The 16901-nt window shown below is 65.0% G+C and overlaps 1 protein-coding gene across 1 annotated transcript; it reads left to right on the top strand.

The window, feature by feature from the left end:
* The first annotated feature begins 1339 nt into the window (after positions 1-1339).
* ARL2BP (ADP ribosylation factor like GTPase 2 binding protein) lies at positions 1340-16789 on the top strand. Its single transcript, XM_054170285.1, has 6 exons — positions 1340-1433; positions 4717-4778; positions 7474-7580; positions 9164-9249; positions 11345-11445; positions 16731-16789. The coding sequence occupies exons 1-6, from the start codon at positions 1396-1398 to the stop codon at positions 16787-16789; spliced, it is 453 nt and encodes a 150-aa protein (XP_054026260.1). The 5' UTR covers positions 1340-1395.
* The last annotated feature ends 112 nt before the right edge of the window (positions 16790-16901 follow it).

Genomic DNA, 16901 nt, shown 5'->3' on the forward strand with positions numbered 1-16901 from the left:
CCGGGGCGCTGCGGGCCCTGTCCTGGCTGCAGCTGCTCACCGCCGCGGCCTGGGGGCCTGGGCCGCACACAGCCCAGCAGGGCCGCAGGGGAGGGCCAAAGCCCGGCCTGAGAGCTCGCCAGCACGTAGTGGACCCGGCTGGCATCTTCAGCGTTGCCTTGTGGCGTGGTAGGGTTGTCAGGCATAGATGCTTCAGGAGGAAAGATGTGAAGGGTCACCTGAAACCCCTTCACAGAGGCTGGCTGCAGGGGATGGGAGTGCTGAGGCTGCCCTCTGAGGAGGTAAAGCCCCTAGAGAGTTTGGGTCATTGCAGGAAAGAAGCAGCAGTAACTTTGGGAGAGCATGGTACTGAAATGGAACAAGGAGTCCCTCCTGATCTGTGGTTGCAGCCAGCTGGGGGTTGGGCTCTTCTCTCAGGCAAGCAGCACCAGAACAAGAGGACACAGTCTCAAGCTGTGCCAGGGGAGGTTTAGGCTGGAGGTGAGGAGAGCTTGGCCCTTGGGATGTGCTGCCCAGGGGGGTGGTGGAGTCCCCATCCCTGGGGGTGCTCAGTAAGAGCCTAGCTGAGGAACTCAGGGCCATGGTTGGGTTGGTTGGGTGGTGCTGGCTGCTAGGTTGGACTGGATGAGCTCTGAGGACATTTCCAGCCTGGCTGATTCTGTGTTCTGTAAGTGCAGGGCAGTTTAACAGCTGAATTTGCATGAGTGCTAAGTGCCATGGTTAGGTTGGAGAGGAGGAACAATTCCTTTGGTGCCAGCCTGGCAGAGGCTGCCCAGGGAGGTGGTGGAGTCCCCATGGCTGGAGGGGTTGCACTTCTGGGCTCCCCACTGCCAGCAGGAGCCTGAGGGGCTGGAGCAGGGCCAGGGAAGGGCAAGCAAGGTGGGGAAGGGGCTGGGGAAGAGGGCTGGGGAGGAGCAGCTGAGGGCCCTGGGGGGGTTTGGTGTGGAGCAGAGGAGGCTGAGGGAGACCTCCTTGCTCTCTGCAGCTCCCTGGGAGGAGGCTGCAGCCAGCTGGGGCTTGGGCTCTGCTCCCCAGGCTCAGGGCACAGAAGGAGAGGACCTGGCCTGGAGCTGTGCCAGGGGAGGCTGAGGTTGGAGAGGAGGAACAATTCCTTTGGTGCCAGAGAGGGGTCAGGGCCTGGCAGAGGCTGCCCAGGGAGGTGGTGGAGTCCCCATGGCTGGAGGGGCTGCAGAGCCCTGTGGCCATGGCCCTGGGGGCCAGGGGCTGGTGGCCGGGGGGGGTTGGGCTGGAGGTTGGCCTGGCTGACCTCAGAGGCCTTTTCCATCATCAATGATTGTCTGGTTCTGTGTTCCTTAGCATTTCCTCCAGCGAGAAGTAAGCCCTGAGAGCAGCAGGACAGCAGTCTGCCTCCCCTCCAGCACTGATGCAGTGACCATGGCAGCCTCTGAGGAAGAGAACTTGGTGGTAGCCACGTGAGTATGGCACCTCCTCTGCCAGGCTTGCTGGGAGCTGCCTCCTTTAAACACCTCAAGGGGCATGTGAGCATCCCAGTGGCTTCAAACCATGCTGCAGGAGGCAGGTTCTGCCTCTCAGGAGCTGAAGAGCTCCAGGGAGGAGTAAGATGAGGGTTAAGGTGAAGTCCAGCCACACACAGCCAGAGTGAGGGCAGCACCAGGCAGCTCTGGCTGAGGGGGCAGAACAAAGGCCTGGGAGGAGGCTGGGGAGGGGTTGGCTTTGTTTTCACTTCAGGGTTTCTCCTTTTCAAGAGCATTTCTGGTCTCCCATCCTGGAGCTGAAGGAGAGACTGGGCCTGGATGGCAAGGCCCAAAGAGTGGTGGGGCTTGGAGTGGACTCCAGGTGGCAGCTGGGCACCAGTGGTGTTCCCCAGGGCTCAGTGCTGGGGGCAGCTCCCCTTGATACCCTGAGCAAGGACTTGGCTGAGGGGATCAGGGCACCTTCAGGCTCTCTGCAGAGCACACCAAGCTGGCTGGCAGTGGTGATCTGCTGGAGGGGTGGGAGGCTCTGCAGAGGGCCCTGGCCAGGCTGGATGCAAGGCTGAGGCCAAGGGGATGAGGTTCAACAAGGCCAAGGGCTGGGTCCTGCTCTTGGCTCACAGCCACCCCAGGAGCACTCCAGGCTGGAGCCTGACTGGCAGAGAAGGAGCTGGGGGTGCTGGGGGGCAGCAGCTGCAGGGCAGCCCAGGGGGTGCCTAGGGGGGCCTGGAGCAGCACTGGGGTGGGCAGCAGGAGCAGGGCAGGGATGGTGCCCCCGGAGTGGGCACTGGGGAGGCCACAGCTTGAGCCCTGGGCTCAGCTCTGGGCTCCTCACTGCCAGCAGGAGCCTGAGGGGCTGGAGCAGGGCCAGGGAAGGGCAAGCAAGGTGGGGAAGGGGCTGGGGAGGAGGGCTGGGGAGGAGCAGCTGAGGGCCCTGGGGGGGTTTGGTGTGGAGCAGAGGAGGCTGAGGGAGACCTCCTTGCTCTCTGCAGCTCCCTGAGAGGAGGCTGCAGCCAGCTGGGGCTTGGGCTCTGCTCCCCAGGCTCAGGGCACAGAAGGAGAGGACCTGGCCTGGAGTTGTGCCAGGGGAGGCTGAGGTTGGAGAGGAGGAACAATTCCTTTGGTGGCAGAGGGGTCAGGGCCTGGCAGAGGCTGCCCAGGGAGGTGGTGGAGTCCCCATGGCTGGAGGGGCTGCAGAGCCCTGTGGCCATGGCACTGTGGGCCAGGGGCTGGTGGCCTGGGGGAGGGTTGGGTTGGTGCTGGGCTGGATGCTCCTGGAGGCCTTTCCCACCCCAAACCTCAGAGCTCAGCCAGCTCCAGCCCCCTGCCATGCCCAGGGACCCCTCCCCCCAGCCCAGGCTGCTCAAGGCCTCATCTAGCCTGGGCCTCAGCACCTCCAGGCAGGGGGCAGCCACAGCCTCCCTGGGCAGCCTGTGCCAGGCTCTCCCCAGCCTCCCTGCCAACCATTCCTTCCTCCTCTCCACTCTCCCTCTGCCCTCTGCCAGCTCCAAGCCATTCTCCCTGCTCCTGGCACTCCCAGCCCTTGCCCAGAGTCCTTCCCCAGCTCCCCTGCAGCCCTTCAGCCCCTGGCAGGCTGCTCTGGGTGTCAGATGCTGGCTGGCAGGCAGGAGCCCAATCACCCAGGGGTGCTCCAGCAGCACCTCTGATCTGTTCAGCCTTGGGAGGGCAGCAGACCCCAGGCAAGGGCCTGGCAAAGCTGCTCTGGCAGCAGAGGGCACAGCAGCAGCAGCACAGCCCCTGAGCATCCCACTGAGGCCTCCAGGCCCCAGGGGCTTCCACTGCCCTGCAAGGACAGGAGGCTGGCTGGGGGCAGCTGCCTCTCCTTGGCCCCCTCCAAAGAAGAGCTGCCCTGAGCTTCAGCTCTCAGCCTCCCAGCACAGGCCAAGGGGCAGCAATTCCTCCAGGCTCTGCTTTGAGCCTGCCAGGCAAAGCATGGGATGGGCACTGCTTCAGGACTGCAGCCACAGCAGGGGGCTGGGAAAGGGCCTCCAGGAGCAACCAGGCCAGCACCAACCCAACCCCCCCCTGGCCACCAGCCCCTGGCCCCCAGGGCCATGGCCACAGGGCTCTGCAGCCCCTCCAGCCATGGGGACTCCACCACCTCCCTGGGCAGCCTCTGCCAGGCCCTGACCTCTCTCCCACCTCATCTCTTTTCTCCTCTCCAACCTCAGCCTCCCCTGGCACAGCTCCAGGCCAGGTCCTCTCCTTCTGTGCCCTGAGCCTGGGGAGCAGAGCCCAAGCCCCAGCTGGCTGCAGCCTCCTCCCAGGGAGCTGCAGAGAGCAAGGAGGTCTCCCTCAGCCTCCTCTGCTCCTCCCCAAACACACAGAAGGGTTTGGCTTGGCAAAGGCCTCCAGGGGCATCCAGGCTGCTCACAGCCACCTCCAGCCTGGCCTTCCAAAGCTGCAGGCCTGAGGCTCCTCAGTGCCTGGATTGCTTTGCAGGCTGAAGGAGCAGCAGCAGGCCCCAGGGCAGGTTGGAGGTTGCCCTGCTGCAGAGCAGCCCCCAGGGAGAAGGAGCTGGGAGTGCTGCTGGGCAGCAAGGGCTGCAGGGCACAGCAATGAGCCCTGGGGGCCAGGAAGGCCAAGGGGAGCCTGGGGGGCACTCAGCAGAGTGTGGCCAGCAGGGCTGGGGAGGTTCTGCTGCCCCTCTGCTCTGCCCTGGGGGAGACCTCACCTGGGATGCTGTGTCCACTCCTGGGCTCCCCAGTCCCAGAGAGGCAGAGACCTGCTGGGGAGAGGCCAGGGGAGAGCCAGGAGGATGATCTGGGGACTTGAGAGCCCTGGGGGGGTGTGCAGGGTGCAGAGGAGGAGGCTGAGAGGGATCTGAGCAATGTCTCTCAGGAGCTGAGGGCTGGGGGGCAGGCTGGAGGGGGCCAAGCTCCTTTGGGTGCTGCACAGCAGTGAGCCAAGGAAGAGTGGTTTCAAGCCTGGACAGAGAAGGTTGCAGCTCAGCCTGAGGAGAAACCTTCCAGGGAGAGTCCCAGAGCCCTGGAGCAGGCTGCCCAGGGGGGGGCTGTGGAGTCTCCTGCTGTGGAGCCTTTTAAATCCACCCCCCCCTGGCTGCCTTCCTGGGCAGCCTGCCCTGGGTGGTGCTGCTCTGGCCAGGGGGGGAGGTTGGAGTGGTTGAGCTCTGGAGCTCCCTTCCCAGCTGGGCAGCTCTGCACTTCTGCTGTCCCTGCTGGGGGCCTCTGCTGGGGCTGGCCCAGGTGGTGATGCTTCCCTTTCTGCCTTGCCTTGGCAGCTCTCCCCCTTCTGAGGCAGAGTTTGATGCAGTTGTTGGCTACCTGGAGGCTATCATCATGGGTAAGCTCTGCAGGGGCTTCTGAGCCCTCAAGGTGGGGGGCTGGGGAGGAGTGCAGGCTGCAGAGCCCCAGAGCCTGCTTCCTGGCAGCCCCCAGGGCTGCTGAGTGCTGCAGGCACAGCAGAGGGCTGCTGAGGCTCCACAGCTCTCTGCCCCCACTTAACCCAGCAGCAGGAGAGGCTTGGGAGGCCTCCCAGGGAGCTGTCTGGGGCTGTTCCAGCCTCTCCTGCAGCTCCCTTCAAGGGGTTGAGGGGCTTGAGGGCAGCCTCAGCTTGCAGAGGACTCCAAACTCTTGCAGCTGACTCTGCTGGAGGGCTCTGCAGGGCCCTCTGGCCAGGCTGAAGCCTGGGGGCTGCTCCCTCAGGTTCAGCTTGCAGGTGACACCAAGCTGGGTGGCAGGGTTGGGGGTAGGAAGCCTCTGCAGAGGGACCTGACCAGGCTGGACCCATGGCTGAGGGCAGCTGTGTGAGGTTCAACCAGGCCAAGGGCTGGGTCCTGCTCTTGGCTCCCAGCCACCCCAGGGAGGCTCCAGGCTGGGGGCAGAGAGGCTGCAAAGTGCCCAGCAGAGAAGGAGCTGGGGGTGCTGGGGGGCAGCAGCTGCAGGGCAGCCCAGGGGGTGGCCAGGGGGGGCAGGAAGGCCACCAGCAGCCTGGCCTGGAGCAGCACTGGGGTGGGCAGCAGGAGCAGGGCAGGGATGGTGCCCCTGGAGTGGGCACTGGGGAGGCCACAGCTTGAGCCCTGGGCTCAGCTCTGGGCTCCTCACTGCCAGCAGGAGCCTGAGGGGCTGGAGCAGGGCCAGGGAAGGGCAAGCAAGGTGGGGAAGGGGCTGGGGAAGAGGGCTGGGGAGGAGCAGCTGAGGGCCCTGGGGGGGTTTGGTGTGGAGCAGAGGAGGCTGAGGGAGACTTCCTTGCTCTCTGCAGCTCCCTGGGGGGAGGCTGCAGCCAGCTGGGGCTTGGGCTCTGCTCCCCAGGCTCAGGGCACAGAAGGAGAGGACCTGGCCTGGGGTTGTGCCAGGGGAGGCTGAGGTTGGAGAGGAGGAACAACTCCTTTGGTGCCAGAGGGGTCAGGGCCTGGCAGAGGCTGCCCAGGGAGGTGGTGGAGTCCCCATGGCTGGAGGGGCTGCAGAGCCCTGTGGCCATGGCCCTGGGGGCAGGGTTTAAGGTTGGACTCAGTGGTTGCAGAGCTTCTGCCCAGCCCTAATGATTCCATGACTCTGTCAGGGCTCCCTCAGCCTCCTCTGCTCCACACCAACCCCTCCCAGGGCCCTCAGCTGCTCCTCCCCAGCCCCTTCCCCACCTTCCTTGCCCTGCTTCAGCTCCTCAGGCTCCTGCTGGCAGTGAGGGTCCCCAGCCTGGACTCAGCCTTGCTGCTGTGGCCTCAGCAGTGCCTGGCCCTGAGGGACAATCATTTCCCTGGTCCTGCTGCTTCCACTCTTCTCCCCCCAGGCCAGGAGGCCCTCAGCCATTGGGCCCCCAGGGCACCTGCTGCCAGCTGGGGATCAGCAGCCCCTGGCAGGTTCCCAAGCTGCCAGCACAGGCCCCCTGCTCCCTGAGCCTCAGGCCCCCTCTTTGAGCACCTCCTTCCCAGGGGGGCTGTGCTTTTCCTCACAGCCTTGGGGGCTGTAGCTGAGCCTGGAGCAGCTCTCCCAGAGCTGATTCTCTTCTGGGGAGGGTGGTGTTTGGGAAGCTCAGGCTGCTGAAGGCTCACCCCTGGGGGCAAGGAAGCTGAGCACCTCTCCCCCAGCCTTCCTCCTGGCTCCTTCCCACAGTCAGGCTGCTGAAGGCTCACCCCTGGGAGCAAGGAAGCTGAGCACCTCTCCCCCAGCCTTCCTCCTGCCTCCCTCTCACAGTCAGGCTGCTGAAGGCTCACCCCTGGGGCAAGGAAGCTGAGCACCTCTCCCCCAGCCTTCCTCCTGCCTCCCTCTCACAGTCAGGCTGCTGAAGGCTCACCCCTGGAGCAAGGAGGCTGAGCACCTCTCCCCCAGCCTTCATCCAGGCTCCCTCCCACAGTCAGGCTGCTGAAGGCTCACCCCTGGGGGCAAGGAAGCTGAGCACCTCTCCCCCAACCTCTTTGTGTTCAGTGCTGAGCTGCCAGCTTCATCCTGGTCCTCTCCCAACCTTCATCCAGCTTCATCCTGGTCCTCTCCCAACCTTCATCCAGCTTCATCCTGGTCCTCTCCCACAGTCAGGCTGCTGAAGGCTCACCCCTGGGGGCAAGGAAGCTGAGCACCTCTCCCCCAGCCTTCCTCCTGGCTCCCTCTCACAGTCAGGCTGCTGAAGGCTCACCCCTGGGGCAAGGAGGCTGAGCACCTCTCCCCCAGCCTTCATCCAGGCTCCCTCTCACAGTCAGGCTGCTGAAGGCTCACCCCTGGGATCAAGGAAGCTGAGCACCTCTCCCCCAGCCTTCCTCCTGGCTCCCTCCCTCCCACAGCTGCACCAAAGGGTCCTCAGCCAGCTGCAAGTGGAGCTGGGAGCTGCCCCCTGAGGGCTGCTTTGGGCTCTTTCCCTTCACTTTCCACCTCAGGGAGGGGGAGAGCAGCCTCCCAGTGCTGCCTCAGCACAGCTGCAGTGGGGCTGTGCCAGCTCTGCCCCTGGGCTGCCAGCAGGGCAGCAGAGGGGGGCTGCTGCCTGGGGGGGGGGCTTTGTGTGGGGCAGCAAACTCTGCCTTGGGGCTGCTGCCCTTTCTGTTGTGGCCCAGATGAGGACTTCCAGATGCTGCAGAGGAGCTTCCTGGAGAAGCACTACCAGGAGTTTGATGACTCAGAGGAGAACAAGCTCATCTACACAGCCATCTTCAATGACTATGTAAGAGCCTGGGCCCTCCTCTGGGGCTTGGGCTGGGGGTGAGAGCCTGCCCCTGGCTTTGGCTTCTCTCTGTGGCTGAGGGCTGGGCTCAGCTCCTGGGTTCCCCTCCCCCCAGCTGAAAGCACTGAGTGGATGTGGAGCAGAGATTCCCTACCTGCTGCCTTCTCCTGCAACCCCAAAGTAACCCCAACCCCCTCCTGCAGCTCCTCTCAGCTGCCCCAGGACCTGAGCTGTGCCCTGGGAGCAGAGCAGCCTCCTGCAGCTCCTCTGTGCTGCCCCAGGACCTGAGCTGTGCCCTGGGAGCAGAGCAGCCTCCTGCAGCTCCTCTCAGCTGCCCCAGGACCTGAGCTGTGCCCTGGGAGCAGAGCAGCCTCCTGCAGCTCCTCTGAGCTGCCTCAGGACCTGAGCTGTGCCCTGGGAGCAGAGCAGCCTCCTGCAGCTCCTCTGTGCTGCCCCAGGACCTGAGCTGTGCCCTGGGAGCAGAGCAGCCTCCTGCAGCTCCTCTGTGCTGCCCCAGGACCTGAGCTGTGCCCTGGGAGCAGAGCAGCCTCCTGCAGCTCCTCTGGGGCTGGGTTGGGTTTGCACCCAGGGGGGGCTGGGTTTGGTTTGCTCCCTGGTGGGGGCTGGGCTTGGTTTGCTCCCTAGGGGGGCTGGGTTTGTCCCTAGGGGGGGGCTGGGTTTGTCCCCCAAGGGCTGGGTTTGCCCCTGGGGGGGGCTGGGTTAGTCCCCCAGGGGCTGGGTTTGTCCCTAGGGGGGGGCTGGGTTAGTCCCCCAAGGGCTGGGTTTGTCCCTTGGGGGGGGGCTGGGTTTGTCCCTAGGGGGGGCTGGGTCTGCCTCTAGGGGGGGGCTGGGTTAGTCCCCCAAGGGCTGGGTTTGCCCCTAGGGGGGGCTGGGTTTGCCCCTAGGGGGGGCTGGGTTTGTCCCCCAAGGGCTGGGTTTGCCCCTAGGGGGGGCTGGGTTTGTCCCTAGGTGGGGCTGGGTTAGTCCCTAGGTGGGGGCTGGGTTTGTCCCCCAGGGGCTGGGTTTGCCCCTAGGGGGGGGCTGGGTTTGTCCCCCAAGGGCTGGGTTTGCCCCTAGGGGGGGGCTGGGTTTGTCCCCCAAGGGCTGGGTTTGCCCCTGGGGGGGGCTGGGTTAGTCCCCCAGGGGCTGGGTTAGTCCCCCAGGGGCTGGGTTTGCCCCTGGGGGGGGCTGGGTTAGTCCCCCAAGGGCTGGGTTTGTCCCTGGGGGGGGGCTGGGTTTGTCCCTGGGGGGGGGCTGGGTTTGTCCTTAGGTGGGGGCTGGGTTAGTCCCCCAGGGGCTGGGTTTGTCCCCCAGGGGCTGGGTTAGTCCCCCAGGGGCTGGGTTAGTCCCCCAAGGGCTGGGTTTGTCCCTGGGGGGGGGCTGGGTTTGTCCTTAGGTGGGGGCTGGGTTAGTCCCCCAGGGGCTGGGTTTGTCCCCCAGGGGCTGGGTTTGTCCCCCAAGGGCTGGGTTGGTCCCCCAGGGGCTGGGTTTGCCCCTGGGGGGGGCTGGGTTAGTCCCCCAGGGGCTGGGTTGGTCCCCCAGGGGCTGGGTTTGCTGCCTGGGTGCTTGCTTTGCTCTTTCAGATCTCTCTGGTGGAGAAGTACATCGAGGGGAAGCTGCTGGCCTGGCTCCCTGGCTTCAGCATGGCTGCCTTCACCATGGCCTTGCAGTGAGTCCCTGCTCTGCTCCTGCCCCAGGCCTGCCCCCTGCAAGCCTCCTCCTGGGGCTGCCAGCCAGGCTTTGGCAGCTCTCCCTTTGCAAGGAGGTTTTGCTTTCAGGGGGGGGGAAGAGCCAAAGCTCTGCCTGCAGGCAGCTGAGTGACCTCCCCCCTCTGCCTCTCCCACAGCCAGACATCAGAGTCCCAGCATGGGAGGGCTTGGAAGGGACCTCTGGAGACCACCCAGGGCAGGGCACACAGGGACACAGCCGGGGGGGGGGCTTGAAAGCCTCCAGAGGAGGCTCCACAGCCTCTCTGGGCAGCCTGCTCCAGGCCTCCAGCAGCCTCACAACCAAAGCAGCTTCTGCTGATGTTGAGGTGGAACCTCCTGGGCTGCAGCTCCTCCCTCTTGGTCCCAGGGAGCCTGGCACCTGCAGCCTGGCACCTCCACCCTGCCCCCCAGCCCTCAGCTCTTGACAGACATTGCTCAGGTCCCTCTCAGCCTTCTCCCCTGCACACCCCCAGGGCTCTCAGCCTCTCTCCAGAGCTGTTCCAGGCCCTCACAGCTCCCTCTAGAGCTCTCTGCATGTCCTGAGCTCTCCACAGTAACAGGGACTGCTCTTCAAATGCTGCTGTTGCCCCTCTGCCCTGCCCTCCCTCTGCCCTCCCTCCCTCTGCCCTGCCCTCCCTTCCCTCTGCCCTGCCCTCCCTTCCCTCTGCCCTGCCCTCCCTCCCTCTGCCCTGCCCTCCCTTCCCTCTGCCCTGCCCTCCCTTCCCTCTGCCCTGCCCTCCCTCCCTCTGCCCTGCCCTCCTTCCTTCTGCCCTGCCCTCCCTCCCTCTGCCCTGCCCTCCTTCCCTCTGCCCTGCCCTCCCTCTGCCCTGCCCTCCTTCCCTCTGCCCTGCCCTCCCTCTGCCCTGCCCTCCCTTCCCTCTGCCCTGCCCTCCCTTCCCTCTGCCCTGCCCTCCCTTCCCTCTGCCCTGCCCTCCCTTCCCTCTGCCCTGCCCTCCCTCTGCCCTGCCCTCCCTCCCTCTGCCCTGCCCTCCCTCCCTCTGCCCTGCCCTCCCTCTGCCCTGCCCTCCCTCTGCCCTGCCCTCCTTCCCTCTGCCCTGCCCTCCCTCTGCCCTGCCCTGCCCTCCCTCTGCCCTGCCCTCCCTCCCTCTGCCCTGCCCTGCCCTCCCTCTGCCCTGCCCTCCCTCTGCCCTGCCCTCCTTCCCTCTGCCCTCCCTCCCTCTGCCCTGCCCTCCTTCCCTCTGCCCTCCCTCCCTCTGCCCTGCCCTCCCTCCCTCTGCCCTGCCCTCCCCTCCCTCTGCCCTGCCCTCCCCTCCCTCTGCCCTGCCCTCCCTCCCTCTGCCCTCCTTCCCTCTGCCCTGCCCTCCTTCCCTCTGCCCTGCCCTCCTTCCCTCTGCCTTCCTTCCCTCTGCCCTGCCCTCCTTCCCTCTGCCCTCCTTCCCTCTGCCCTGCCCTCCTTCCCTCTGCCCTCCTTCCCTCTGCCTTCCTTCCCTCTGCCCTGCCCTCCTTCCCTCTGCCCTCCTTCCCTCTGCCCTGCCCTCCTTCCCTCTGCCCTGCCCTCCTTCCCTCTGCCCTGCCCTCCTTCCCTCTGCCCTGCCCTCCTTCCCTCTGCCCTCCTTCCCTCTGCCCTCCTTCCCTCTGCCCTCCTTCCCTCTGCCCTCCTTCCCTCTGCCCTGCCCTCCCTCTGCCCTGCCCTCCCTCTGCCCTGCCCTCCCTCCCTCTGCCCTGCCCTCCTTCCCTCTGCCCTCCTTCCCTCTGCCCTGCCCTCCTTCCCTCTGCCCTGCCCTCCTTCCCTCTGCCCTGCCCTCCTTCCCTCTGCCCTGCCCTCCCTCCCTCTGCCCTGCCCTCCTTCCCTCTGCCCTCCTTCCCTCTGCCCTGCCCTCCTTCCCTCTGCCCTGCCCTCCTTCCCTCTGCCCTCCCTTCCCTCTGCCCTGCCCTCCTTCCCTCTGCCCTGCCCTCCTTCCCTCTGCCCTGCCCTCCTTCCCTCTGCCCTGCCCTTCCCTCCCCCTCCCCCCTCCCCCCTCTCCCCTCCCCCCCTGTCCCCATGCCAGCTGTCTCTGCCACCTCTCTGTTCTGCTGCTTGCCTCCCCCCTGCAGGCAGCACCAGGAGGAGATGGCAGGAGACATCTTTGACATGCTGCTCACCTTCACTGACTTCCTGGCTTTCAAGGAGATGTTCCTGGATTACAGAGCTGTGAGTTGGCTTCCCCTGCTCTGGCTTGGTTGGCACAGGGGCTCTGGGGGTGGTGAGGCTCTGCCTGGCACCAGCCTCACATTCAGAGAGCCATGGATGGGGTTGGGTTGGGAGGGAGCTCAGAGCTCAGCCAGCTGCAGCCCCCTGCCATGCCCAGGGACCCCTGCCCCCAGCCCAGCCTGCTCAAGGCCTCATCCAGCCTGGGCCTCAGCACCTCCAGGCAGGGGGCAGCCACAGCCTCCCTGGGCAGCCTGGGACAGGCTCTCCCCAGCCTCCCTGCCAACCATTCCTTCCTCCTCTCCACTCTCCCTCTGCCCTCTGCCAGCTCCAAGCCATTCTCCCTGCTCCTGGCACTCCCAGCCCTTGCCCACAGTCCCTCCCCAGCTCTCCTGCAGCCCTGCAGCTCCTGCAAGGTTGCTCTGAGCTCTGCCTGCAGCCTTCTCTCCTGCAGGCTGCACAGCCCCAAGCCTCCCAGCCTGGCCCCACAGGGGAGGCTCTGCAGCCTCTGAGCATCTCTGTGGCCTCCTCTGGAGCCTCTGCAGCAGCTCCAGGTCCTCCTTGTGCTGGGGGCCCCAGAGCTGGAGGCAGTGCTGCAGGGGGGCTCTGAGCAGAGCAGGGCAGAGGGGCAGAATCCCCTCCCTGTGCTGCTGCTCTCCCTGCTCTGGCTGCAGCTCAGCACTCAGCTGCCTCTGGGCTGCCAGGGCCCAGTGCTGGCTCCTGGGCACCTTGGCACCCCCTGGCACCCCCAGGGCCTTCTCCTGCAGGCTGCACAGCCCCAACCCTCCCAGCCTGGTCCCACAGGGGAGGTTCTGCAGCCTCTGAGCCTCTCTGTGGCCTCCTCTCATTTTGGATTGGCTGAGAGGGAAAAAAAAGTCATTAAACCCCAAAGAAAAATAACTAAAGCCCAAAGCAAGCTCTGAGACTCCCTGAGCAGCCCAGGGGGGAAAGGTCCTCTAGAAGCCATCTGCAAACCCTGTGCTGAAGCAGGGCTGCTCAGGAGCATGCTGTGCTGTGACAGTAGGTAGCAGCAGGGAGGGGATTCTGCCTCTCTGCTCCACTCTGCTGAGCCCACAGCTGCAGCTCTGTGTCCAGCTCTGCAGCCTCTGTGCCAGGCAGGCTCTGGAGGGGCTGGAAGGTGCCCAGAGCAGGGCCAGGAGGGTCACTGATCCCCCAGATCGTTGATGGAGACACAGAATGGACCTGGCCCCAGCACTGAGCCCTGGGGAGCACCTCTGGTGCCCAGCTGGGGTTACCTCCAGTCCTCCCCAGCCTTTGGGCCTGGCCAGTTGGTAACTCAGCCCCCAGGCAAGCAGTGCCTGCAGTGTCCTCTGTGAGCTTCACTCTGCTTCTGGCAAGCACTTCAGGAGTCAAGGCTTCCTTCTCCCCCCCCTTTCTCCCCCCCCTTTCTCCCCCCCCTTTCTCCCCCCCCCCTTTCTCCCCCCCCTTTCTCCCCCCCCTTTCTCCCCCCCCCTTTCTCCCCCCCCCTTTCTCCCCCCCCTTTCTCCCCCCCCTTTCTCCCCCCCCTTTCTCCCCCCCCCTTCTTCTTTCTCCTCCTTCCTCTCCTTTCTCCTTCCTCCTTCTTCTTTCTCCTTCCTCCTCCCTTCTCCTTTCTCCTTCCTCCTTCTCCTTCCTCTCCTCTCCTCCTCCCTTCTCCTTCCTCTCCTCTCCTCCTCCCTTCTCCTTCCTCCTCCCTTCTCCTTCCTCCTCCCTTCTCCTTCCTCCTCCCTTCTCCTTCCTCCTCCCTTCTCCTTCCTCCTCCCTTCTCCTTCCTCCTCCCTTCTCCTTCCTCCTCCCTTCTCCTTCCTCCTCCCTTCTCCTCCCTCCTCCCTTCTCCTCCCTCCTCCCTTCTCCTCCCTCCTCCCTTCTCCTCCCTCCTCCCTTCTCCTCCCTCCTCCCTTCTCCTCCCTCCTCCCTTCTCCTCCCTCCTCCCTTCTCCTCCCTCCTCCCTTCTCCTCCCTCCTCCCTTCTCCTCCCTCCTCCCTTCTCCTCCCTCCTCCCTTCTCCTCCCTCCTCCCTTCTCCTCCCTCCTCCCTTCTCCTCCCTCCTCCCTTCTCCTCCCTCCTCCCTTCTCCTCCCTCCTCCCTTCTCCTCCCTCCTCCCTTCTCCTCCCTCCTCCCTTCTCCTCCCTCCTCCCTTCTCCTCCCTCCTCCCTTCTCCTTCCTCCTCCCTTCTCCTTCCTCCTCCCTTCTCCTTCCTCCTCCCTTCTCCTTCCTCCTCCCTTCTCCTTCCTCCTCCCTTCTCCTTCCTCCTCCCTTCTCCTTCCTCCTCCCTTCTCCTTCCTCCTCCCTTCTCCTTCCTCCTCCCTTCTCCTTCCTCCTCCCTTCTCCTTCCTCCTCCCTTCTCCTTCCTCCTCCCTTCTCCTTCCTCCTCCCTTCTCCTTCCTCCTCCCTTCTCCTTCCTCCTCCCTTCTCCTTCCTCCTCCCTTCTCCTTCCTCCTCCCTTCTCCTTCCTCCTCCCTTCTCCTTCCTCCTCCCTTCTCCTTCCTCCTCCCTTCTCCTTCCTCCTCCCTTCTCCTTCCTCCTCCCTTCTCCTTCCTCCTCCCTTCTCCTTCCTCCTCCCTTCTCCTTCCTCCTCCCTTCTCCTTCCTCCTCCCTTCTCCTTCCTCCTCCCTTCTCCTTCCTCCTCCCTTCTCCTTCCTCCTCCCTTCTCCTTCCTCCTCCCTTCTCCTTCCTCCTCCCTTCTCCTTCCTCCTCCCTTCTCCTTCCTCCTCCCTTCTCCTTCCTCCTCCCTTCTCCTTCCTCCTCCCTTCTCCTTCCTCCTCCCTTCTCCTTCCTCCTCCCTTCTCCTTCCTCCTCCCTTCTCCTTCTTTCCTCTCCTCCCCTCTCCTCCCCTCTCCTCCCCTCTCCTCCCCTCTCCTCCCCTCTCCTCCCCTCTCCTCCCCTCTCCTCCCCTCTCCTCCCCTTGCAGGAAAAAGAAGGTCGAAGCCTGGACTTGAGCAGTGGCTTGGTGGTGACTTCATTAACCAAATCCTCAGTATCCTCCTCCTAGAAGAGTCTGTGCACTGCTTCCCCTCTCCAGCTGGGAGCCCTGCTGTGCTGTGGGCACCAGCCCCCTACAGCTGACTCAGCTCTTGGTTGCTCTATAAACCTGACTGCTCCTTGCTGTGCACACTTCTCTGGTTGCCTTTTGTTCACCCCCCAGGCCTCCCCCCCCTGCCTTCAGCAACCAGGAGAAGCCCAAAGCTGGCCTGGCTCTGCCCTGCTGCCTGCCTTTGCTGCAGTGCCACAGCTGCCTTGGCCCTGGGGAGAGGGGCTGGCCACAGAGGTCTTCAGGGGGTCCTCAGCTGCTCTGCTCTGTGCTGCTGGAGAGCTGGGTGCTGGCTGGCAGGCTCTGGGGTGCAGCCAGGAGTGCAGCACAAAACCACCCAGGCTGGAGCAGAGCCTCAGGAGCACCCAAGTCCAACCCAGGAGCCTGCTCTGCAAGGCTCAGCCCCAAGCACCACAGCCCCAAGCACCACAGCCAAACCACCCTGAAACACAGCCAGGCCTGGGGACTCCACCACCTCCCTGGGCAGCACTTTCCAGGCCCTGAGCACTCCTGCTGGGAACAACTCTGCCTCCTGCCCAGTCTGACCCTGCCCTGCTGCAGCCTGAGGCCATTGCCTCTCTTCTGGCACCAGGTCCCTCTGAGCAGAGCCCAGCAGCAGCCTCTCCACAGCCTCCTCTCAGGGAGCTGCAGGCAGCAGTGAGGTCTCCCCTCAGCCTCCTCTGTCTCTCCCTGACCATCCCCAGCTCCTTCAGGCTCTCTCCAGCAGATTTCTTCCCCAGGCCCTTCCCAGCTTCCCTGCCCTGCTCTGCCCTGGCTCCAGCACCTCCACAGCTCTCTTGGGCTGAGGTGCCCAGAGCTGGACCCTGAGGTGCCCAGAGCTGAGCCCCAGGGCACAATCCCCTCCCTGCTGCTCTGGACACAGCATTGCTGAGCCCAGCCAGGAAGCCTTTGGCTCTCTGGGCCCCCTGGGCACACTGCTGGCTGCTGTTCAGCTGCTTGGCCATGAGAGCCCCCAGGTCCCTTCCTGCCAGCAGCTCTCCAGCCACACTGCCCCAGGCCTGCAGCACTGCTTGGGGTTGTTGTGCCCCAGGTGCAGGCCCTGGCCCTTGGCCCTGGTGCAGCTCATCCCTTGGGCACTGCCCCATGGCTCCAAGCTGTCCCAGGCCCTCTGCAGAGCCTCCCTGCCCTGGTGCAGACCAACCCTCCCCAGACCTTGGTGTCCTCTGCCAGCTTGCTGCTGACACCCTCTGTGCTGGGGCAGGAGGCTGCTCTGCTCCCAGGGCACAGCTCAGGTCCTGGGGCAGCTGAGAGGAGCTGCAGGAGGCTGCTCTGCTCCCAGGGCACAGCTCAGGTCCTGGGGCAGCACAGAGGAGCTGCAGGAGGCTGCTCTGCTCCCAGGGCACAGCTCAGGTCCTGGGGCAGCTCAGAGGAGCTGCAGGAGGCTGCTCTGCTCCCAGGGCACAGCTCAGGTCCTGGGGCAGCACAGAGGAGCTGCAGGAGGCTGCTCTGCTCCCAGGGCACAGCTCAGGTCCTGGGGCAGCACAGAGGAGCTGCAGGAGGCTGCTCTGCTCCCAGGGCACAGCTCAGGTCCTGGGGCAGCACAGAGGAGCTGCAGGAGGCTGCTCTGCTCCCAGGGCACAGCTCAGGTCCTGGGGCAGCACAGAGGAGCTGCAGGAGGCTGCTCTGCTCCCAGGGCACAGCTCAGCTCCTGGGGCAGCACAGAGGAGCTGCAGGAGGCTGCTCTGCTCCCAGGGCACAGCTCAGGTCCTGAGGCAGCTGAGAGGAGCTGCAGGAGGCTGCTCTGCTCCCAGGGCACAGCTCAGGTCCTGGGGCAGCACAGAGGAGCTGCAGGAGGCTGCTCTGCTCCCAGGGCACAGCTCAGGTCCTGGGGCAGCTCAGAGGAGCTCCCTGGGGCTCTTGGAGCTGCAGAGCTCCTCCAGCCCTGGCCCCTGGGGCTTGGTGAAGCTGCCTTGGGTTTAAGCAGCCTGCCAGGGGCATGTTGGTGGCTGCTGTGCCCCAGGGAGCCAGGCAGGGCTGGAAGGGACCCCAAGGAGCAGCTGGGCCAAGCTCCCCAGGGGCTGGGGGAGCTGCAGTCAGCTGCCCTGCAGCCTGGCAAGCTGGGGCTGGGGAGGGCCCAGCCCAGGCAGCTCCACTGCTGGCCCTGGGAGCTGCTTCCAGTGCCTGGCTGTGCCCAGGGGGAAACATCTCCTGCTGGAGCCCCAGGGCACTCTGCCCAGCAGGAACTTGGCAGCAGCCCTGCTCTCCTCTTTTTATGAGCTCTTTCACCTCTTTTTTCCCCAGCTCCTGCACTCCCTTCACCTGTTTATGAGCTCCTGCCAGCCTCTCACCTCTGGTTATGAGCTCCTTCCACCTGTGGTTATGAGCTGCTGCCAGCCTCTCACCTCTGGTTATGAGCTGCTGCCAGCCTCTTCCACCTCTGGTTATGAGCTCCTTCCACCTCTGGTTATGAGC

This window comes from Dryobates pubescens, chromosome 19 (assembly GCF_014839835.1).
Source record: "Dryobates pubescens isolate bDryPub1 chromosome 19, bDryPub1.pri, whole genome shotgun sequence".
In the NCBI taxonomy this organism is placed as follows: Eukaryota; Metazoa; Chordata; class Aves; order Piciformes; family Picidae; genus Dryobates; species Dryobates pubescens.